Below are 25,334 nucleotides of genomic sequence, written 5' to 3'. Positions count from 1 at the left end.
TTTAGAAGTGTGGCGCTAGACTCTTGTAAGATAACAAAGATTGAAAATGTATCACGAACATTTACGGGAAAATGGCCATCCGCGCGGACGCTGGATTCGAAAAATTTGTTGTTCACGGGGAATTTTTGACCGCCGAGGACGGGCGTTTTTTCGAGCCCAGTAAAATATGATTTTTTTTTAATGATTCCTAAAACAATATTTTCTATCAAAGTTTATTTTAACGAAATTTTTGAGGGAGTGTATTCTTAATTGTTGATTTTCACTTCAGTTATTTTTTAACACAAAAATTAAATAAACCAGAAATGATGCTTTTTTCAATACAATTCTTTTTCTCTCCCGAAAAATCTCTAATTTCATATCGCCAAAAAAAAACATTGGCTATAGCACGTGAATATTTCTGGCAATGAAAGAAGGGATTGTCTTGAGATTAGTTAAATTCTGTAAATTAAGAGAAAAGTAACATATTTGTGAGATTAAAAACTTAAGTTTTTGTGTTACTTATATATTATTAAAAAAAACATAATTTAACATTTATTTCAAAAGCCAAAATATTCTTAAATATAAAATCAAAGACATCTTATTGTAAAACTTTCTATGCTATGCTTTAAATCAAATTTAAAACACATTCTAACCTATTATTTTTTTTATAAGACATTTCAGTTGAGAATATATTACTTGGAATAATGAAACATCAAAGTTTTTAAATGGTTTCATTTTTATTAATTTTTTTACACATTAGAGAGAAAGATAAACATTTTATAACTACATAATAAATATAAAGAAAAATCTACACTACATATTTTACAATCTAATTCATATCTAAATAGCTCAGCCATTTTGTAACATTTTCTCTTAATTAAGTTCAATATTTATGATCAGTTTACACTATGTTTTTTTAAATAAACGTTTCTATAAATATTCAAACAATCATTATGAAATTAGGTCCTTGTTTCAATACAGAAATTTTTTTTAAAAAAATATTTCATGATATAAAATAAAATTCCTGTGTATAACTCACGTGTACAATTTTTAATAATCCAAATGTTTTGAAATTGATGTGTATTCTTGAAAGAAAAGAAAAAAAAATGAGAAGACAGGCTTTTAGTTGTCTAAATAATCAAGTAAATACCATAAAATATGATAAATGTTATAAAAGCTGATAATAAATATTTAACCTGTGTTTTACTTTTCAACAGTAAACTAAACTAAAAATACAAATAGCTTAACTATTTAAAGAGTAATCAGGAAAAGAAACACAAAGTCGTCAAACATAGAAACATCACAGGAAGAGCATTTTAAGTGAATCTATTAAAAAACAAATTTATAACGCATATAAAATGTTACAGAGCTGATCATTGCATATTTGCTATCATTAAAATAAAAAAAATAATAATTTATCTCATGCTTACAATGAATCATTTAAGCATCCTGGAAAAATTCTAGTTGAAATTTTTTTCTTGACTTTTTATGCTGAAAACTCTAGCTTACTTTTTTCACGATATTTACTTAAATCTACAAATCAATAAAATATTAAACATGGTAGTATCAACAACAAAGCTGGTTGACATGCTTAAATAAAATATGAAATTTTCTTTTTTTAGACTTTCAATAAAATGAAAAATTTTAAATCTTAATGAAAATATATATTAAAAGAAATGAAATTGGGTTTAACATACCTATCATTAAATAAATTAAGAAAATTACTTAATTAAAATTGTAAACTAATGTATTTCAATAAAAATTGTCTGTTAATTACTAATAGAGAAATACTTTTTTTTCTATTAAATATGTACAGATTAAAGAAACAATTTTCACTAAACGTGTTTCTTTTATTCCATAACAAATCACACAGAATTTCTTAGGTTACAGATGGCAGAAATGCATAAAAGAGTGAAAATACATTTTTCACATACATTGAAAAATTTAAGTTTTAAAAGCTATGGAAAAATTCTATTTTTTCCCCTCAAGAACTCAAAATTTCTTTACTAAAAAATTAAACATTTTCCTCATTTTTAAAAATGTCCTTAATTTTTTTCAGTTTGCTAAATATCCTTCTGTAACATTTTCTCAAAACTAAGTTCAAAACAGGGATGACATTTTATTAGGAAGAAACTGGATGAAATGGAAGGAAAAAAATGACCAACAAAATTGTTTAGCAATATGTATTATAAGAATACCTTATAACCAAATTAAATTTATAATAGTATAGGCAGTTAAAAGTTTTTTGAATAAATTCTTTTAAATAATATATTTTTTTTTATAATTTAAGAGTCTATCTGAGTATTCATACTGCACAGTAATGATAAAAATTAGTATCCTATTTGTAATTATACATTCAATATGTGATTTGTAGTAGTGTATATGTTTATGTGATAATTTAATTTAGTAGTATTAATGGAATTTTATTATGACATTTAACTCTTTCCTCATGTAATTATAAAATAAGGTTTTATTATACTCATTAATGTAAATTATTGAAGGATTACAGTTATTTTGATTTCCTAAGAAATTCATTGAATGTATTTTTATTTACAATTGTTGCTTTTTAATTTTTACATACTTCAAAATAACGTAGTAATTTACACTATTATTTCAACAAGATAGCAATCATAATTATGAAAAAAAAATTGTTTTAATATTCAATATTTTTTTGAAAAAGTTTCTTCTTTTGTTGGAAGAATTCTTTTTCTTCCTGGGCGGATTTTTTTCATTGCGGAGGAAATTTGCTATCACTCTTTTAAAACGTCACTTAACATGCTCTTCACACTCAACTATTCTTATAATACACAAATATATATATATAAAACCCTCTAAGCAAATACCTAAGCAAACAAGTTGGATTTTAACAAAGACATTTATAAGCTCATTCATTACTGAGATCCATAATATACCTAACCATCACCAAATGGAGAGATTTTATAAAAATGTTGGCAACAGCTACAGGCATAAATACAAAGGTTGTTGTATCCTAATGTGTAAATTAATAGAAAACTTAGCTTCCATATATTTCACAATTCGCAAAACTACTACAACTACATGATTATTTTGTATTTTCTTTATTCCTCCCCCCTCCAGAAAAAAAGTCTTTATGGGAATTATTTCATCCAAGGTAAAAATTTAAAGCCCTGTGTTCTTTTTATTAATAATTCAGAGTTCTTATTCAAAGAGGAGTAGAACAGGGCGATGTGTTCATGACGTAGAACAAAGTGTATGTAAAATATTGAACAATTTTAAACACAACAATGAAATTTTATAAAATATACTCCGGATATATATTTTACAATAAATATTGAATACTTATTACAAGTATTATTAAATTCAATATTATTTAGAGTGTGTTTAAATTTCATTTTGTCAAGGAAAATATTGACAAATGTAAACTGGTAAAATATAATGCAATATTGTGAAATATTTCTGGGCATATATTGAGATACGAAAAATTTTGATATTGCCCAGCACTAATGTAAATGAGAAAAAAAAAAAAAAAATTCTAAAAGGACTCCAAAAGTAAGAATGAAAAATCTTTCAAGGTTAAAAATTAAAATTTTCTTGACTCTGACTATGTAAAAGTTAGGTTCTTAGGGTTAAAAAAGATTTTATGAAAATTAAGTTAATTGTAACCAGGACGTTGATAATAAATGAATTTTTTTTTAAAATTTATAAATTATAGATTTTTCTTCTAATTATTATTTTTTTTTGAATAATATTTAATACCATTAATTATTTTCTTTATAAATTGGTGAAAATTTTACATTAAATCTTGTTATTTTAAATAATAATAAAAAAAATTTTTTGGAAATTTTTAAAGGCAGTATTTACCCTTTTAACGTTATTTTTTATCGTTTTCAGAGGAATTTTTTAAATGTATTTTTGAGAACCTTTAGCTCATTATTATTGGTTATAACCTATCATGAAAACAATTCTGTTATAAAGTAGAATTTTGTATAATTATCATTAATTCTGCGAGAAAAAAAAAACGTGCATAGAAATGATCAATACTTGACTTAGATTTATAAAAAAGTTCAATTGAATACAAATAGGAATTTGGCCTTCCTAAAAAACATAAAGTTGAACATTTTAACTACAGATTCCATCGCTTAATTATATAAATATCTTACGGACTTTTACTATCGTTTAATAAAGCAAGTTATATTTGTGTAATAATGAGTAAAGCGGTCATAAAGTGAAAATTTTGAAAAACTTGGAAGTTTATTTTACTATAGTTTTTACATAAGATATAAATGATTTTTTCCTATATTTAAATCAAAAACATAACCGCAAAAAAAAAAATGTGATGTCATAGAAGGTGAAAAATAGTTTCAACATGTTTTATTAAGGACATGTATAATATATTTCTCTAGGTATCTAATACATAAATAAATTCAAAACTTTTAAATAGAAAAACAAAAACTACGCCTATACATAAGAATAAATAAATAATTTGCATCATTTTTCAACCCTTTAAATTTATGACAAGAGGGATTCAAACTTTTTTGTCACACACAGTATCATTTTCAAGTTTCAATAATGATGACTCTAATTTATTGCTAGCAGTGTTTTGAAGTTTTATAAAGGGTTGATACAGAAAAATAGCATCAGAGCTAATGTAAGGTGGCGTCATTAGTGGAGAAGGTGAAAGAATTTTAGCACATCCATTCGGTTTCTTAATCGGGCTTAAAATGGTTTTTTCATCAATCAAGAAAGAATGTGGACGAGATGCTGTGGCAGTTGCACCCAAAGGAACTTCTTTCAATATGTTGGTAACTTCAGCATTCAGACTTTCGCTGCTGCAGCTATCTGAATTGTGACGAGATAGTGGCATACCCTTTATTGGCACACAATTTCTGAAAGATTGAAGCATACCTTCGTGCTTCTTTATGTTCTCTCCAATTACAGGCACATCATTGCGATTTTCAATTTTCTTCAATATTGAATCAACTTCACTGTTTGAGGGAAACGAAGTTATATCCGACATTGAAGATGGTATTGGAGTAGTATAGCCACTAGGTATGCTAAGGGGAGAGTAAATTCCTTTAGTTTGAGAGACCGGGCTACTGTTTCTGGAACTATTGGCGGTTGATGATTTATCACTTTCATTGTTATGAGCACTGACATCTTTAAAAAGATCTTGTTGTTTAAGTTCTACAGAACTTATTTTATTACCATTATCGATAATTTTTAGTACATTACATTGATTATTTGGAGTTGTATTAAAAGATTGAGTAGAACCAGCAAGTTGAATAGCAGCTACTTGACCTGGTGTAAGAGAGATGTTTAGAGATTTCAAAATATTATCACGTTGAGCAGGAGATAATTCAATTGTTTGAGAAGTCTAAAAAAGAAATACCGTATTGTTAATTAAATTTATGATACAATATAATAACTATAAAACACTTATATGTACGCAAGAACTTTGGAGATTTAAGATACTCAAATACATTAAACATTAAAGTGAGAATTATCAAACTCTTAGGATTCATATAAAGATTATCACAGTTTTCAGAACAGTAGTTTTTAACAGGGTCATAACTAAATATAATTTACTCCTGCGATACTGGGTTATTGATAATTATAATATAACAAAGTATGATGAATGATATTATAAATTAGAGTATGAATTTTAAAGTCCTATTTTTTTTATAGGTGCCCCTATTTATTTATAGATGCCCTTATTTTTTATAGGTGCCCTTAAAAGTGTATTATTAAAGTAAAAATATTTAACTGAAACAAAGCTTTCTTGTTTAAAATTACTTTCAGTCTCGTTAAAATATATGAAAACAATACAATGCAAGTTCCATGCATCTTTTAAAGTGTTATTAGTTAATAGTCTGACTACTGAACATAATAAAAAATGGAAAAAGAATACCTTAAAAGTTAAAAAAAGGAAAAAAGCACAAAAATGCAAATGTCATCAAACTTTGGGCCTTAATGAGAGTCTTGAACATACTGGATGCATATCTTGTGTACTATATCTTAGAAAAAAGTATTTTAAGGTATTTATTTATTATTTTTTTAAATGGCACTTAGTTCTGTACTAAAATATAACATCATCTTTAAGATACATCTCCTTATGGCATACCCATCAATATTATGCATCTGTTAATAATTAGTTATATACGCCTGGTAGCAGAATTTACAAAGTCAGCTACAGAAAGACTGATATTGTAGAATGCAATGCAACAACTTAATGTAACACGCGTACAATAAAATTATCAATAATAATAAAATTACCTTGCAACATGAGAATTACTTTTTATATTATCGATTTTATACTTAACTCACAGTTTTGCCATGTTCACCATAATGGAAATCCTCTATTTTATTCTTTTGTTTCCAAAGTTTATCTGAAGCTTCGTTTTGCTTTTTGAAATCTTAAACGAAAATTGCTTTGCGCTCGAACGAGAACTCAGGAAGAAAAAAAAGACATTGGTAAAGGAGGAATAAATGTCTCGTTAGGAGGATTTCACAAAACAAAAAAAAGTGAGATTAGCAGAATTGAAAACAAATTTTTGCCGTAATGTACATTTTTAATTCACAATTTAGGTCTTAAAATTTGAGGAATTAAGCACATTATTGGAAAAATTACACACCTAACAAAAAATATTGTTTAATTTTACAAAAGAATTATCATTATATTTCTGTCATTGCAAATGATAAAATAACTAGCTTCTGACAAATAATTTTTTTCTTGATTATATTAGCCACCATAAAAATATCGAAAGATTTTTCAGAGGGTGGAAATAGAAGCCTGAAATTGAGAACATTTTGCAAAATGCAGCAGAGTTGCATCATATGAGAGTGCAAGAATCTCACCGAATCCAGCTAAGTAGATCCACAAGCAGACTCCCAAGTATTTCATAAAGTATGTAACACGATTGGCGCGCAATTATTTCCGAGAAGGGAAAATTAAGCACTTTTTAAAAACACCCCATGGAAAAAAGCACCTTTAAGGGCTTTTAAAAAATGACACCTTTCAGCACTTTTTAAAAATGCTACGCACCATGTAGAAAAAATTTAATACTAAAATTTCTTAAAAAGTTTATCATTTCATTTTCTAACAAGCAATAGCACACATTAAGAAAAAAATTTTGGCAACAAAAAAGTTGCCTTTCTTTTCCATGAGATGACCAAAAGATTGAAACAAGATTCTAATTATGAATGATGAGTAATTAGTGGCCAGTCCATAAATTGAAACTCTAGAGTGTTAGCAATTTTTAAGAATTGTTAAGTTTTATCACTATTAAATAAAATAAAAATGATTATATAAGCATTCCAAAAAGACAAAGTTTTGAAGTATCAAAACTATGCAATCAGAAATTAGTGGACCCAAGAATTTAATGACTATTTTTACAACTTATTAAAATAAAATAATAATAATCATTAAAATAATTGACTGCTATTTGAAAATAGAATCCAATAAGACTTTATTATAGTTTGTCTAAAGTAAGAAGTGCAAGAACTCCACTAGCCATTCGCCTGGACCCGTGGCGGTGAACGGTAACGAGGTATAACTATTTCAAGTAGAGGTATGGTGTCATCGTTTAGGAAAAGTTTTGGATCGGACCAGCAAAAGAAAGGGGATCTTTTTCTTCGTTTTACTGTGTACTTTGCTTCGTTTTACTAGCACTACAGTGTAGAGAAACTAGCCTCCCTGAAATGCGCTGCTCTTGTTTCCATTACAGCAGACGGCCTCAGACTGTGTGGATAGAGTAGTTCTTACCGTAGACAAACTATGCTTCATTATACTAAATTAAAAACATAGAGGGAAAAAAAAGGGTTTTGTCACTCATCATACATACATAGATCTGATGATTGGAATTCATATTGTAATTATGTACAATTTTCAGACAGATTTTATTGAACTTCTTTGATTTTTGTGACGGTATCTTAAATTTAATTATTAATATGCCAGTTATGTTTTATTCTTAGTCATAAAATATATTATAAGATACTTATAATTGCTACTAGAGTTGAAAAAAAATTTTTTTAGAGAAATTATCAAAAGACTATCCCCATCTTTTTTATTTTGCAAAAAACATCAGACTTTTAGGTGCCCTAAGTTTCCCGTTTTTCCCAAATTCATGAAATCATTTAACTTTTCCCTGTTCTATAGTCAATTAGCGTCAATATTTTTAAGACTCATAACTAGAGTATTGTAAAATTTTTTAAATAACATCAATTAGTTGATTGAAAAAAAATAGGAAAAAAAAAAACAACTATATATTACCTTGGCAGAGTTTTTCTTATTTTCCTCATCTCTTGATTGTTTAATTGGAAGAGAGCAATGATTTATGACAAATATAGTTCCTGAAAAAAAAAAGAACAAATTAATTTTCAAAAATAAGTTTGGCATTGCCATTCAAATGGAAACAGGCATTATTCGTGAATTTTGATGGATTTTTTTTTCTGACAGTAATTTATACCAACATAATTCTGCACTTATCTTTCTAAAAAACAGATTATTTAACATGGAAATTAGGAACTATTATGGAACTTTTTAGATATCTGAAAAATATTTGTTTCTGCATAATTTATATTAAGTTTTTCTCTTATTAAAGTTTAAATAATAATAACAGCAAATTTCTACTCAAACATTGTAATTAACATTGAAACATTGTAATAAATATTGAAACTTTGTTTTACTTCTGAAAAATTGAGAAAAAATATGAATAAGTTCTAGTGCTGTTTTATTCACTCTAATAAAACAACTTATTATTTGCAACTTGAACTGAAATGTATCATAAGTGATACATAAGAGTTAAAAATTTGTTGAAAGCAAAAAAACATTGAAAAAGGTAGAATCAAATCGAACCCTACCTAAAAATGAAGGAACTAGGTTTCTTTCAGTCCTGTTATAAATATGTTGTTACTTAATGTAGGAATTCAAAAAAATGGTGTGTAGCTTAGAAGAACAAATTTAGAGCTTTATCACTCATATAATAAACCTGACATTATTAAATTAATTAAATGACGAAGAATAAAACAGGCAGGCCACGTTATCAGAATGGATGAAGACCGTACCGCAAAAAAAGTTCTCAATGCCAGACGAAAAAGGGGTAGGCTGAATTTGAGATGGATAGATGGCCTTGAGAAATATCCTTTGGTCCTAAAAATTAAAAACTGGAAAACGCCAGCCGGAAAAAGGTTAGCCTGGACTAAACTTCTTGAGAAGGCCAAGGTCTACCCTGGACTGTCGAGCCATTGATAATGATGAATGTAGGAAAAAATAAAGATTTCAAATTAATCCAAAAAATTCTGTATCAAATAACTCAAAGAAGTTAAACTATAGATTAATTAAATTTATAATAGTAATGAAACAGGTTTAGGTTTGAGTGACAAAAATGTAAGTTTAGATCATTTACTGCTTTTTTAGTTTATAAAATACAGATAGCCAATGAGCTTTTTACTCTGGACATAGCTCAAAATCTGTGTGCTAAGAAAATACTTTAAGATAAATGTTAAGAATGAGTTGTGTCCATTTTCTAAAATACGGATTTCGATCAGTGTCTATTTTCTTAAACACGCATTAATGAAAATATCACTGATAAAATATATTTCAGAAATATTTTCAGATAAGTAGGATATTACTATAATCTGCAAAAATTGAAATCTGACTTGAGTGTAAGGGCTAACCAAAAAGTATGAGTTCATTTTTTTATTTTATAAAAACCCTAACATTGGTAAAGAAAGAAAATATCAATATATATCTAAAAGAATTCCAACCTGGTTGAGGAATGGTTGTATTGTGATTCAAAACAAAATATGACCCACTTTTGGCCAATGTAGGAATCTGTGCCTTCACAGTTCTTGCAATTGGTATTTTTGCAGGTTTTGGAACAGATTTTTTAGCATTGCTGAAGACATAATTGGCTCTTAAACCATTGGAAGTACTATCATTTTTACTATTGATATTGAAATTCACACAGTGAGGTCCTTTTCCTAAGCTATTTTCAAAAGGAGGTGCAGAATTTGGAGTTTCCTCTAGGCAAAGTTTCTGATGTTCAAGTTCTGCAACCTCACAAATTTCTTGAAATGAAGAATGACGAATCAAACTCTTTGGTTTGATTTTTCTAAAGGAATTCATCAGTACAGTTTCTTTACCTAAAAATTAAATACAAGATTACAAAAATGTTTTTTTTAAAGAAAAAAAAGCTAACAAAATTATTTAACATACAGTTTACTAAAGTACAATGCAGGCAAAAAATTTAAAAAATAAATAAAAAAGCACATTCATGCTTTTAAAAATATTAAAGAAGCTTGAATTAAAGTTTTGTACAGAACATTATGACATAAAAAATGAGATTATAGCACGTTATAATAAAGAATAATAATTACTCAAAAAATAATCTAAAGTGACATTTATTCATTCTAACTTCAGGTGATAGTATAAAAGTAAACTTTTTTATTTTAATACTAACAGATTTTTTTTGTGTCCTAACAAGCTGGATAAAAAAAATAAGAACTTCCGTATAAATTATTCAGAATATTTTTGTTATTGTATGTAATTTAATAAATGCCTTTGCCACAACAATTTTAAAATAAAAATGTAAACTTTTGGTCACAAATAAGAGTGGAAAACAAATGTCAAATGAAAATTTATTTCAAAATGCAGTGCCGAAAAAAAGAAAAAAAAAGCTTTCTAGGTTTGACTGGAAAAAAAATTCTTCACATAAATGTAAATTTTTTTTTCCATTTCAAATACTAAAAATGAGGAAAGGAATAAGATAGGATTTTGAATATTGAAAATTATCTTAAATATAAATGATAAACTTAATTGATTTTTCTTGATATTGTAGCAGTAGCTACAAAAGAAAAAAAAAAATTAAAATCATATTAATTTACAAATGAAGATAATTAAATAAATTTTCATTAATTCATTCTATAATAATAATAAAAAAATAAACAGATACATGAGGTGTACAGTAAAAATATTGACCATAAAAAGCCAAAACACAAAACCAAACTAGTAAGTAAGACATATAAATACAACACAATATTGAGTTTATTTAATAGCACACAAGATGATGTATTTCCCTAAAGGCAAACATTTATATAACCAATTAAGTAATCAAATAGTGTTGCCAGCTAAGTCGTGTTGCCAGATGCAAAAGGGAAGGAAAGATCAGCTGAGTGGTTCAAGGTCAATTGACTGATGAATACTTAAAAACGGCAAAATCCGATAAAGGATTTCAATACAATATTTAAGAAAATAGTTTGAAGAACTTTGATTTTACTAAAATTTTTGCCATCAAATAAAAGTTAGATTTTCTTAAAAAACATAGTTATGCTTAAATCCTTAACTTGATTTAATGATAAATTTATCTTTTAGATCAAGGGTTTCCAACTTACATGAGGCTGAGGGCCACAATTAAAAACACCAGTCAAAAGGCGGGCCATAACTTCATCAAAATTTTATATAGGACTCTTTGAAGTTTGAAGGAACATTAAATATTACTGTCAGACTTTTATCAAGTTGTACAAAATAAAAGTATTGAACTACAAATTAAAATAAGTAGATTTAAAAAAATATTTAATCGCATATTAAAAAAATCTGGCTATAATAACTTTAATGTGCACCTAAGTATTAAACAATTAATGTGCAACAGACATCAAATTGTCAAGACATAAAACTTAAAAGCATTTTAAACCCATATATATTTTTTGCAAAAATTGCCCACAAAAAATGACAACTAATATATTTAGTTCGCGAGCCACAAAAAAGGCTTCGCAGCCCGCCAGTTGGTAACCACTGTTTTAGAAATTTTCCCTAAATTTATCTGATAGATTCAGCTTGATTAGAAAAAATTCAACAGAAATGATTTAAATTGTTTTCAACAAAAACATGTTATAAAAGGCTAAAGTGAATCTTTAAAAATTTAGTTCACTTATAACAAATACATCAAAATAAGTAACTTAAAACTTGCAGGTCACATCTGCCAAATGGAACTAGAGTTAGGCCTCAGATCAGATGGCTTGACTGTGTGGAAGAGGATTTTAAAATCATAAGAATTACTAACTGGAGAACAGTAGCAAAGAAAAGAGCAGAATGGAGGAAAGCTCTGTCCCATAAAGGGCTGTCATGCCAATAGAAGAAGTTAACTTATAAAATATTGCAATACAACAATTTATAACCCTAAATGCTTCTTATCTTACTAAATTTTCATTGTGTAAAACATATCATCAATATTATATATTGCACAAAAATATAATATTGAAAAAGATTATAAAAAACCCCCCTCTGAAAATCAATTCTTCTGCATGACTGAAAGCATTACAATATCAAAACATCCTAAAACCATCCCTTAATAAAATCCTTATCTCTGTCTTGTAAAATCAAATTTTTGGGAAGTATGTGGAAAAAAAAAGATACTGTAATATATTTTTATGCATTAATATTTTCCCTATATTTAAACAAAGAGCATAAGCCCTAAGAGTTAAAACTATATTCCTACGAAACTTCCTGAGTGTCTATTGAAAAGAATGAAAGTATAAGGATTCTGACAACAGTTTTAAATTACTTATTGTAAAAACAGATCAATAAAAAAGCACTAGTTTGTAGCAATAAAAATCGAAAGAAATCAACTCACTACTGTAACTGTCTGCATCTGGCCCAACATATTTAAAAGCGGGCTTCTTTCCATTCGCACTTTTAATAACTTGTTTTTTAATAAGATTAATGCTTGACAGCACATTAGCAATATCATACAAACGTCTAATTTGAGCTAAAAGAGAAAATGAATACATTTTAGTATTGAATTGAAAAGGAAATACAATTCATTTAATGTCAGTTACACCATAAAACAACCTAAATTAAAAAATAATTTCTCCTAAATTATCATATGAATGTCAACAGAGTAAGATTCAAAAGCTTTCCTACACTGCTTTTTCAGTGGAGAAGCACTGATTTAAAGACAAGCTTGTCTAAGTGGAACAGCAGTAAAAAAGTTAAACATAATAAATAAATTACACAAAAAATTATTTTATATATATATATATAAAAAAAACTGATTCTTTTTCATGTTAAAAAAGATACATAAAAGCATCATTAATAATTTGGAATCAATAATAAGTGATAGTCATCCTTACTTTTAATCTGAGCACCTTTTTCAATTGTTTGAAATCCATTCAAAACTTTAGCAGCTTCACCGAGACTAACAACTTTTGTCTATAGGGATGAAAATATATAAACTGTTATAAGCTGTAATCATATAAAAAAACAACACAAACATGGAAAAAGTTAAATATTCAAACTATTGCAAACTGTAATAATAAAAAAATCAACGCAAACTGTTATAAGAAACAGAAAATCACAATCATGATCCAGTAAATATTTTTCTGACACACAACTGGTAAAATATTTAGAATGGTATAAGCTGTAATCCTAAGAATTAAAATAAAAGCAAAGAAACAGTTACTAAACGGTAAAAAGCAAACCAAACATAAAGGGAACCTATGGTTTTACTTGTTATTGTTTTTAAACATTTTATTGAAGATAGACTTCCATTATTAAGACAGAAAAAAATTGAAAATTCAATATAGCAAATAAGATTTATAGTTTTAAAAAATTAACGATGAAAAGAAAAAGCATTTGATTGTATATCAACATTTAAATCTCGTCTTTAAATTAGATCATTACTACTAATTAAATTCAGTATTTTCTTGTTTATTTATCTATTATTTTTGCTAGGTTACTATTAACATATTTTGCTTTTTACTATTAACATAAATGATATATTAACTTAAGAAACTTCCAAAACTTGGCTAATTACTTGGTTTTTGTTTAAAATATTCTTTGCCTACTTAGTAAAAAGAATTTCCATGCAAAACTTTCTCATAAAATATAATAAATGGAATATTAAACGACTTTAAATGATGTTACAATTCACTAATAATATAGACAAAATAACTAGCAACTAATTTGGAAATCGATGCTTACAGGAGACACTAAAAAGAGCATCAAAAACTTTTGACTCATAGCAGCCAATGACTTTTCTTTTCGAACTTCTGGATGTGAAAAAGTAGGGGTTAGCAGTTCTTTAACAACAGATTCACTCTCTCTGTCCAGTCGTTTACTAAAGTCTTGCACTTCATCTAAAATACATGACTGCCTTTGATAATTAGAACTACTCTCAACATCCTGAACATATTTAAATTTCCTTGCAATCCCTTCACAAACAGCAGAGTTCTGTAAAGGAAAAAATGAAAGATTTGAGATAATTATATTTATACCACTAAAAATATAATGAACACATTTGGAAAATAATGTTTATTACGATTCTCTGTTTAAAATGCATTTTGCAATAAAAATCCTAAAAGCGTGACAAATATAGAAAGATTTCTTATGAGTGGAAGTTAAAAATATATATCAGGGGTCTGTTTAGAAGAAATTTGGGTCCGTTAGCGGACCCTTCACAAAATATCTTGTCATAAAAACGGACCCATCACAAAATATTTTAACTTAAAAACAGACCCTTCACAAAATAATTTATCTTTTAATCTGATCCTTCACAAATTTGTTTATTTCATTATTGTTTTGTTAATCGAATAAACCCTTCCCAGGAAGGAGGGGAAGAAAGACAGATGCAAACGAACAAAACTTTGTCTTCGGCAGACGCTTCTTCCTTTATTTGTTCAAAATGAATATACTGCATACAGCAGTATAGACTAAATACCAAATATTTGTATGTTGCATCTCTAATTTAGTAGCAGCAATTGCTGTTTGTTTTCAAAAACTTTATTTTTTAAATTATAATTTTAAAGTATTGAGCGTAATCTTGTATGTCTTTACAATTTAAAAACTCCTTGAAGAAATTTTTTTGCAATAACGGACCCTATTTGCACAAATTCACAAAACGGACCCTGGTTGAAAGAATGTGACTTAACCTTTATTTCATATTCCCAAATTAGGAGTAATTTTTTCACAATTGTACAAAAAAGGACCTTTCACAAAATTTCTGGACAGACCTGTATATACATATAAAAGTGCTTAATTATATGAAATAAACAACAGCCATAAAATATGTACATATATATCTCGTAAATCTTGTTTATATATATAAACAAAGGCTTGCATGCTAGAAAAGAAAACTAAAGTTGTAAATAAAAAATAAAAAAAACTACACAGACAAATATAGATATTAATTGAAATGTATAAATACATAAGAAATGAATAGTTAAAACTATGAGTTAGCAAAATTCTATTATTTTAAAGGCGTACAAGAATTTTTTTTATTTTTAAAAGCATAAAAAATAAATAAAATAAAAATATGCAAAGATATTTGGGATGAATAAAGACATTCTTTAAAAATGCAAAACAAAATTAGGCAAAGATTAAGACTGCCTCTTGATTTTGTATGTAAAATAAGCTAACAAACTCAACCAACCTTTATGGAGTTCAAAGATCTTAAAAGAAATCTTCGTCCATACCAGATATAATGATTCTTTGCCACCTTAGAAAGCATTTCAATGCTTTCAAAGACATTAATAATATCATACAGACGTCGTCTTTCCACTTCTGTAAAAAACACATTTTCATAAGAAATAAATTCTACTTTCCTTTTAAAATGGAAAATCTGAGTTAATATTTTCTGCATTTTAACAATTAAAGTATAAACAACAGAAAAATCATAATTTTACTTTAAACAATAACTATAAATTGTTTTTAGTTATAAATTTTTTTTCACTTCCACAAAACAGCTGTTAACAAGCTGATGTAACTTTAACAAACCTTTGTAAACCACAAATTAGGCAAAGGGTTCTTTTACAAAAAAATTATAATTTTACTTTACTGACTATTGTTATCCACAGCATATTCATATTGACATCAATAGTAGAAATATATATATATATATATAGAAACATGCACTAAGTTAATGCTTGTTATATTAATATAAGATATATTACATGTCATATAATATAAGAAATAAAATTATTTATTGATAAACAAACATAAAATAAAAGAGCTTTACAGAACTTTAATATGTTCATTTTAATATTAAATAAATTACAGTAGTTATATAGTATGTGTTAATCAAAGTTACTATTTAATCTTAAGTTCATAAAGAATATTTAACAAAAACTGATTTAGTAAGAGGTGAGAGTTGGCTTTTAAACTTTAAAAAACTTTGTTTTTAATATACAAACCTAGTCTAATAATGTATTACTTCAATTGTAGTTCCATTTTTTATGATATTCCTATAATCAGTCTCCATATTAGGTTTAAGAAAGCATTGGATGTTTTCGGACAATTTTAAAATGTTCTAGATAATTATCCAACTAAGAAACTACTCTCGATCATTTTCTTAATATAAATTAATGAAATAAATTAAAAAAAATAGCTTCACTGAAATAAATTAAAATAATCCAACATTGGTAAATAAAATTGTCATTAAACATAAAAACATTTTTAAAAAAATCAGTTTTAATAAAATATTAAACAACTGAGGAGTTACATAGCACAGTTTAAATTATGGAAGATATTGGATTTAGAGTGGTTAACCCAGAACTGGTTAATAGTGTCTTAACCATGTTCAAGACACTATTGATCAAGGATTAATAAACAGTTTATTAATTCACATTAGCCTAATTAAATTGATATATTTGTTGAATCTTAACTTCCAAAAGATAAATAAATAAATAAAAATTCATCAATGTAAAATTTTACACTGATGAACAGTACTTATAGATCATAAAACAACAATTAGTTTCTGATCATAAATCCCCCCCCCCGGAATTAACATTTTAAAATGCCATAGTTTATGAAACAAAATAATTAAATTTCAATATCACACAAAAAAAAAAAAAATCATAATACAAATTTATGTAAGAAAGTGCAACTCACTTAATTTCCATGATGCTTCATGCAGTGACACAACAATATTTTCTTTAGGATCAGGATCAAGAGGGTACATAGTAAGAAACCTAAAGAAAAATAAATTTTATTAAAAAAAAAAAAAGACTTTTTTAAAAATAATACACAACTGACATAAAAAAAAAAACAATAAACAAAACAAAACAATTTTGCACAAAATAATTTAAGCTGATGGAGATACAGTAATTTTTAAAGATTAAGACTAATTGTACTAAAAAAGAAACTTGAAGGAAACGAAATATCATAAAAATACTTTTTAAAAAACAAATTGAAGTAGCACATTTAAAATTAGTATAATAAAAAAAAAAATATGAATAGCACCGAAATAATTGAAAGCAAGTATATCTTAAACAATGTAAAAAAAAAACTTTGAGTCATTATAAGAAAAATCTATAAACTATTAAAAATGCCAGTGATGCTCAATTAACAGCAATAAAAAGTACCAAATATACAAATACTATGGAAATAGGTTTTTTATACCCACATAAAGAAAAAAATAGGAAGGAAAAAAAAGTGTACATATATTCTGAAGTATTATTGAGATTTAAGTTTCTAACATTTAATCTAAACAAATAAAAAAAAGTAGTACAGTCAAAGAGGGTTATTTAATATTTCATTAACTTGAATTAATACAGTTAAAAATTTCATGAATTTTTTTTTTTCCTCATTGAAAATATACAGACATCTAAATTCATGATGTGTAACATTAAGCGAAGTTTTGTTTTAAGCTTAAAAAGAATAAAAACGATAAAAGTTAAGCAAATATATATATATATATATATATATATATATATATATATATATATATATATATATATTTAATAGATAAATACAAAACAAGGAAGGACATACTTAAAGCAAACTAAAGCTAAGGACTTTTCTTTTCGGCTGGGTTTGAAAGTTGAATCTAAAATAATATCTTCTTCATTGCTGTATTCAATACAGTTTTCTTCAGATTTTGTTGACTGTAAACAGAAATATATTTTAAAAAATATATATATATATTCATAGCACTTTTTAGCACTTAACGTAAATATTTTAATAAGCATAAACACTAAAATGTTAAGTTTCAAAGCAAAGACTATATATTGAAATTTTAACATTTAGGACAGTTTAGTGTCTTATCTCAGTCCAAATTAAAATGAAAATTTCAGAAAATATTGAATCGAATTTCCCTAATATTCTTATAATAAATTTCCAGAACCAATTTTAATAAAAGCAGGTCAACTAGTTAAAATAATATAAATCTTCCATTTAAAGATGTAGTACATAAAAAGTAAATCTTTTGTGATTAAGAAAAAAAAATGAGATTGGTTATTGGCAATTAGTTACTACTACTGGTAGCAAAGCAACTACCCAAAAAAAAAAAAAAAATAAATAAATGAAACTGAAATTATCCTCAATAGATCTGAATCATGTGATCTTTAGAAAAGATAAGACAATAATATGAATTTATTATACTGATCAAATCAATTAAAATAATGCTTTTCTAAAGGTAAGATAAAACTGAATTTGTAACTTGCAAGTAAAAAAAAATAAAATATCTGCTTTAGTATAACTTCAGAATAGCAACAAATAACATAAAATAATTGTGCTTCCCATAAAGAAAGACAACTGTATAATAGAATATTTTTAATAGGTTTTAGTTTCCATTTATTTCTAATGAAAAATACATCTAATAAATTATCAAAGCATTTTTAAGTGCAATTCAGAATGAAAATCACGTGTCCCACAAGATGTCCACAACTTTTTTTTCGAATTTCCTCAACAATTTTTGACCAATTAAATGCACTATAGCGCATAAGAAAAACAAAGTTCTTAATCTACAAAACTCTTGTCAGGCCAGTCTTGACACATGCTTCTAAAGCTTGGACAATGACAAAACTGGATAAAATTGTATCACAATAGTTGAGAGAAGGATTTTGAGAAGTATACTTGGTGGTGTAAATGAAAACAATAACTGGAGAAGGAGATTTAACTTTAAACTGAACAAGATTTATAAGCAACCTGATATTGTTAAATGCATAAAAATAAATAGAATGAATTGGATGGTTCACATGATTCGAATGAGTGATGATAATACAGTAAAAAAGATGCTGCTTTTTAAACCCACTGGAACAAGAAAGCGAGGAAGGCGGCGATTGAGATAGGCTGAATTGGTGGAGTCTGATTTTCTTGCAATTAATGAAAAGAATTGGAGATCAAAGATAAATTGGAAGTCATTATGGAGAAATTCTCAGAGGAAGGCATTGTCCCACATTGGGCTGTCTGGCCAACTATGATGATGATAGCTTATAAGCCGAATCACTGACTTACATGTATACTATTAGTTGTACCTTCATTCATCGTTCTCGAATGTTTTCGTTTTCCCATATGTATCACCTTGTTCGGTTCCATCACAAATACTGATTGCATAATATTAAAAATGTTCGTTTTTTGTCGCTAGTTAATATAATAACTACCGATATTTGTAAAAAAAACTTTGATTTGAGAAGAAAAGCAGTAACTTCTGATGCTAACCACAAAGAAAATAATAATGTGTTACATTTTGAGAAAAATGCCTTAATCATATTAGTTTGCATCAGTCAATGAAATTGTTTAAACTTGTGGTGTTGCTGGTTTAAGTTATGATTGTAAGAACAGAAGGACACACACACAGAGTGACATTGATGAATACAGCAAAATGGAACCACAATCAGTGCTAACATTAATAAGGAATTTTCTAAAATGACTCGAACATACAGAAAATGAACAGCAATATGTAACAAGTTATTTACATTGAGAAAATTTTTATTCAAACTAAGATTTCTTAATATTTTAAGTAAACAAATGTGTTTATTCTTTCTTTTGCATCCTAAATATTTTGCAGCAAGTAAATAATTTATTCAACTAGCTTTTTATACTTATAAGTAAATTTATTTTCAAGTTCATTATTTTTTTAAATACAGATTAAAGTCATTATTTGACATTTTATGTTAACCCTGAGTTTTCCTGTTTGCAATGAATGGTCTCACGAAAAACCATAGATCGAGGTTCTATACCAAGTTTTTTTTCTGGTAGTCCATTGTCAGTAATTCCAAGGTAACTATGTCACTGACGGTTTTAGAATAAAAAAAGTCCTTCCATGAATGGGAATGCGATACAGGTGAGCGTGTGCAAGTGCTGGAGAGCATTACTAAGGACTTTACAATGCCGGACCATTGCTAACAGCCTGTCAGTGTAGCTTAATATAATGTTAATAACACAACCAATTAACATGAAATTATATTTTGTTCAACAATAATAGATTATTCAACCCCCCAAAAAAATATATATACAGAAATACAGACATTTGGAAATAGTTAATTAATCTAAAATATAATACTAATTTTCAGCAAGATAAATCCGTCGTGAATTAACTTTCAGTAAATGAATATTTGTTTCAGGTCACAAAAATCTAAATTAAATATAAATTTCAAAACACGCTAAGAGGAGAAAAACAGATTACTTATGATGATTTACACCAAATTTTTCTTAAAAACTTACCTTTGGAGTGTTGCATATATTAGCATAATCAAGAGAGGCAGCCAATGATGTCAGCAATTTAATGTTAGCATTTGGTGTGATAGGTTCATCTTTAATTTTAGTACACTTTTTAGGGGTGATTCTTCCAGAATTGCTTAAGTTATTAGAGACATCAACCTCAGGAGGCGTATTTTCTTTCACAGAAATATCCACTTTGCAAGTTTTTGGTGATTTTAATGCGAATGGTTCCCCTGAACTATTCCTTTTTCTAGATGGTGGACTATTCATGTTTCTGACCTGAAATGTGAGATTAAATTACTTCTGTATAGTTATTTATCTGCTATTAAACTTTAAAGGAAACAAGAAATAACTTAGACAAAACTAAATATCTTTATCGCAAACACATTTAGGAAGGTAATATTTTATTATTTTTTTCTCCAAAGGCAGACACTTTTGTTCTTCACCTGGGAAGATGACAACCCCAGGTTTCCCCTGTTCTCCCTAATCTGTGGGAGCCCTGTTGGTTGCTTATTTCAGGTTTATCAGAACTAGACTTATATTTTTAGTTATTAATGGAAGAAAAACAAAATTTACCATGGAAAGTTTCTCCTGTACTCTCAATGCTAAAGACGTATAATTTTATGCCAATTTTAAAGTTTATATGCGATAAGGATTAAAGTTTTGTATTAGTCCACGTTATTGTGTGTATTTCACCATGAGAGACAAAAATAAAGAGTATGCAGACTTTCACTGGTGAATGTCAGCAATCACGTAGCCGCTTTGATCAATGTCTGAAATATCTATTATATTTGACTTTTTAATACCCGTTGAGGATAGATTAGAATAAACATCAGTGTTTGGAGTACCGGTTAAATGCATACAAAAAGGTGGCACTTGACCTTAAAACAAACATTGGATAACAATCATGCTGGGCAGTGGCATTGAGCCTTAAAAAAAAAACATTGATATAGGACAGACCGGGCATTTGCACTTAACTAGACCTAGTATATATTTCGGATATTTACCAAAGAGACTATGTGATTGTCAACATTCACTAGTGGAAGTCAACAACCACCAATTTCATTCACAGTAACACATACATTCATTTTAATTTATATAAAATAAACATTTTCTAAAAAATAAACTGATTGAAATTAGTATTATATGTACTTAATGAGGAAATAGATATTGATAACTTAGAACACAATAATGTGATAACTTAGAATATCACATGAATTTTTTGTGTTTGCATACAAACATTTAATAATTTTGCAACAGTTTTTTGGGTATATTACTTATTATTTTTTTTAATCACTTTCCAAATTAAAAAGAATATTCATTGGCACACAAAAGCTAATAGTATGGGTAACAAGAAAACCCATTAGCATTTTAATTAGAATGATTAAAATTATAATTTAAACCATTTTTTGAAATAAAAAAAAAATAATTCTCTGTAATACATTGTGTATAATAAAACACTGTAGATTTTATGCATTAATCACTTTACTTTCATCTGAAAATAACTGATCTGTTTAAAAAATGAAAACATACCAAGAGATGTTCATTCAAGCAAGAAACACACAACTTTAGAGAGTAATTTATGGTATATATACATTTTGCTACACATTATTCTTAAAAGTTTTTAGAGATAGATTAAACATTCTAAATAAAATAAAGATGTATAGTTTATGTACAGTCGTAAATAAATTGGAAGTGAAAATATAATACCATGAATTTCTCTTTAGAATTACTTGTGTTAAATTAAGTATTACTTCTGAAGCTATTTTTAAAATCAAATAAAAAAAAGCATTTTTAAGTTTCCTTATAGCCATGATTTACAATGCAGGGATCAGTGATCATATATTGACATTTTTTCTAAGTTTATAGAATTGAATATATACTTTATATTGAACTTAATTACCTTGTGTAACAACTAGTATATTGAACTTTGAAAGTAGGTATAGTAATATCAAACAATCGTAAAATTTTTTAGAACTGTTTAAAATTTCTTTTAACTATTAATAAGGAATTAAGAGATCGAAGAAATAAATTGCTACAAGATAAAATTGATTAACGTTAAAATTTAATAAAGTGTTAATAGTTGAGATAGCCCTAAAATCGATTAAATTTTTTAAAAGCTTAAACACATCAGAAATATAATATAATGTTATTTCGAAGTAAATTTTTGCAAATATTATTCTTTTTAGAATAATGGATTGAAGTTCGAAAAAAAAATAATTAAAAACTTACTCAATAAAATACCACGCTTTGCTAGTTACACAGATAACCAAAATAGTTAATGTTGTTTATTTGCAATACAGATGACGTGGTAATATAATATAATCTTATCAAGAAATTTTCGTTGAGGCCAGATGTTTACACCATAGCTCATTCGATACGTTCCCAACCCAGCGTATAGCCCGTTGTGAAGAAAAACAACATTAAGGCCTGTTTACACGGTCCAATTTCTTGAATCCGAGAAATTGGACGGATTTCTCTGTCCAAGAAATTGGATGATTCGTTGACACTATCCAAGTTCTTGAATGTCGCTGATTCGTTGAAAGAAAAACTTGCGCATGCGCATTGTTCATATTCAACATTATAAAATAATACTTACATAAGTTTAAAATTACTATATAAATTCAAATAAAATCTTAATAACACAAATAAACCTCAACAGATCAATTTATTTGGACTAAAATATATAAAAACCCACAACAAAATGACATAATTTTCTGCCTGCTTGCTGACGTCACAAAACCTAAGACGCTGATTGGTTAAGGGAGAAAAAACTTGGATGGAAAGTAGAACATGCTCTACTATCGTCCAAGAAGTTGGACCAAGTTCTTGGATGCTTGTTTACACGATCCAAGCTCAAAGCAAAACAAGTTTCCATCAATATCAATCAATCTCTGTCCGAGAAATTGGATCGTCTAAACAGGCCTTTAGCGCCGGAACGGTTTTGTAGTTTGAGATGACTCAATCAATTTTCGCGGTGAAATTCAGATGTGGCCAAACTCTAAAATATAATTATTTTTGAAAATACTTTCTTCTAAGTTTCTGTTTTATACTCTTAAAATTACTTATTTTTAGGAATAAAATCTTATTTTTTCTCTAAGAGATTTTAAGATTATTGTTTTATTAAAAATATATTAAATGATTTAACGACTATAAGCAAATAAATAAGCATTAATTAAAACAGAAACTGGCAACAATATTTTAATGTCTCCTGATCTTTATTTATTTTGGTTTCGATCTTTTTAAACTATCTCAAAGTCTTTTTTGAAGTTTAACGTGATGGATAGCACAAATTTAGAATCTTTGAATGAAAAGTTAGACAAACTATCTTTATCTATTCTGAAATCTATGCAAAGTATCATTTTAGAAAGGCAATATTTAGAGGATAACTTAAAAGAAGGCTACATTAACCTAGCTAAAAGTCGTTATTTGATGAGAGGACAAAAAATCAGTATGTTACAAATAAATACATCAACATTAAAATCATCTCTTCGATCTTTGAGTTCTGAAGATTTTGTGGAGGAAGCAAAATATATTAATTTTAATATTTTTGAACACAATTCTTCAAATATCGAAGAAAATGGTCTGAAACAAAGATTCACAGATGATGAAAAGCTAAGTAAAAGAATGGACGAGACACTATCTTTTTCGGAATGTAACTCTGAGGAAGCAACCAATTCAAATATAAAAGAAAATGATCCTTTAAGATGGTTTGGCGTTTTAGTTCCTGACTCTCTGAAAAACAGCCAAATGAGGTTTTTACAAGCAACCAAAACCGCTTTAAAACTTGCTTCGCTACAGAATGAATTAAATGCTCTTTGTGTTGTCTATAGAACTCTTAGATTAAAAAAGAAAGAGTTAAAGGAATAAAAAGCTGCATTAGTTTTTATATTATTACTATGATTGTTTGGTATTTTATTTATATTTCGTTTCATTTTCTTAAAGTTGTTAGGGGATAATTTAATCTAGAAATTTTAATTGCCTCTGTATCAATGATTTCCGTATCGTGAACTGTGACAGAATAATCACATAGTCTTGGCAACTTATGGGCAGTGGCGCTCAAAAATTTAAAAATGAAGAAAATCACAGTAAGGGACCAACTTAAAAGGTATAACTTGAAGCCACTGCCGGGTAAACATCTACCTGTTTCTTTTTTAAAGGTGCAAGTTTGTAATCTATGTGGCACCTTGGCGAATGTAGTTGGCAGGACAGACCACTGTGTGGAAATATCTCCCTCCTGTGCTGTTTTCATTTCATTCATAAATTGATGTTTTTTTTTTTATTCTTAAAGAAATATGTAGTGAATATTTTTTACTGTGTTATAATAAAGAATCTTATGTATTATTGTTTCTTTTTTACCAGAACTTTATGAAATGAGAAAATTTAAGTGAAAAAAATTAATCTTCATATCTAGTTCTTTATTGAAAATGGGATACAATTAATATTATAAATATCACAAAATTAGTTAAAAACCTTTTGAAACAAATTAAATGCAGAAACTTCCTGTATCATGAAAGTATTGAGTACTACCATTTAAAAGTATAACACAGGTTTTTTTTTTTAAAGATGTCAAATTTTTAATTCTGAGGAAAAAGTATTGGAACTAAATAACAGCTGAGCAATAATTAATATATTAATAACTTATCTATCTTCTCATTGCAAAAATATTTTATTTTATAACTGTCATTGAACAGCTGAGCCAGTTTAGAGTTTATGTCTACCAATGCTCAACTCCATAGCCTTGTAATTTTGAACCCAGTCTAGAAGACAACGGAACTTCTGGATCTAGTATTGGGAGAAATTTCCCTTTGTGGAGGATTTTTTAATGGAACTAACCCGCATTTGCGTTACATGGAGAGAACATCCCATGGTTAGTCTCACGGTGAGGGGAGCCTTACCCATGAACCGTCTACAACTATTTCACATCACCGCTGTGGTCAGT

At 27.3% G+C, this 25,334-nt stretch overlaps 2 protein-coding genes across 2 annotated transcripts; one reads left to right on the top strand and one right to left on the bottom strand.

The window, feature by feature from the left end:
* Positions 1-4,302: 4,302 nt before the first annotated feature.
* LOC107436567 (uncharacterized) lies at positions 4,303-23,355 on the bottom strand. Its single transcript, XM_087149752.1, has 12 exons — positions 23,325-23,355; positions 22,625-22,822; positions 20,396-20,671; positions 17,723-17,835; positions 16,841-16,920; positions 15,384-15,514; positions 13,937-14,185; positions 13,087-13,165; positions 12,588-12,722; positions 9,724-10,101; positions 8,228-8,307; positions 4,303-5,332 (listed from the first exon to the last, which is right to left on the bottom strand). The coding sequence occupies exons 3-12, from the start codon at positions 20,660-20,662 to the stop codon at positions 4,484-4,486; spliced, it is 2,361 nt and encodes a 786-aa protein (XP_087005878.1). The 5' UTR covers positions 20,663-20,671; positions 22,625-22,822; positions 23,325-23,355; the 3' UTR covers positions 4,303-4,483.
* LOC107436577 (vacuolar ATPase assembly protein VMA22) lies at positions 23,187-24,733 on the top strand. Its single transcript, XM_016048341.4, has one exon. The coding sequence runs from the start codon at positions 23,672-23,674 to the stop codon at positions 24,260-24,262; it is 591 nt and encodes a 196-aa protein (XP_015903827.1). The 5' UTR covers positions 23,187-23,671; the 3' UTR covers positions 24,263-24,733.
* Positions 24,734-25,334: the final 601 nt, after the last annotated feature.

This window comes from Parasteatoda tepidariorum, chromosome 8 (genome assembly GCF_982258835.1).
Source record: "Parasteatoda tepidariorum strain Cologne lab strain chromosome 8, Ptep-v5.0, whole genome shotgun sequence".
NCBI classification, from domain to species: Eukaryota; Metazoa; Arthropoda; class Arachnida; order Araneae; family Theridiidae; genus Parasteatoda; species Parasteatoda tepidariorum.
This window is presented reverse-complemented; position numbering and strand designations above follow the sequence as displayed.

Excerpts from the sequence above, each read along its gene's own strand:
- LOC107436567 (XM_087149752.1), bottom strand. The coding sequence starts at position 20,662 with ATGAATAGTCCACCATCTAGAAAAAGGAATAGTTCAGGGGAACCATTC. Across the intron at positions 17,836-20,395 it reads ATATATGCAACACTCCAAAG|TCAACAAAATCTGAAGAAAA; the intron begins GTAAGTTTTTAA and ends TTCTGTTTACAG. Across the intron at positions 8,308-9,723 it reads TACAACCATTCCTCAACCAG|GAACTATATTTGTCATAAAT; the intron begins GTTGGAATTCTT and ends TTTTTTTTTCAG.
- LOC107436577 (XM_016048341.4), top strand. The coding sequence starts at position 23,672 with ATGGATAGCACAAATTTAGAATCTTTGAATGAAAAGTTAGACAAACTA.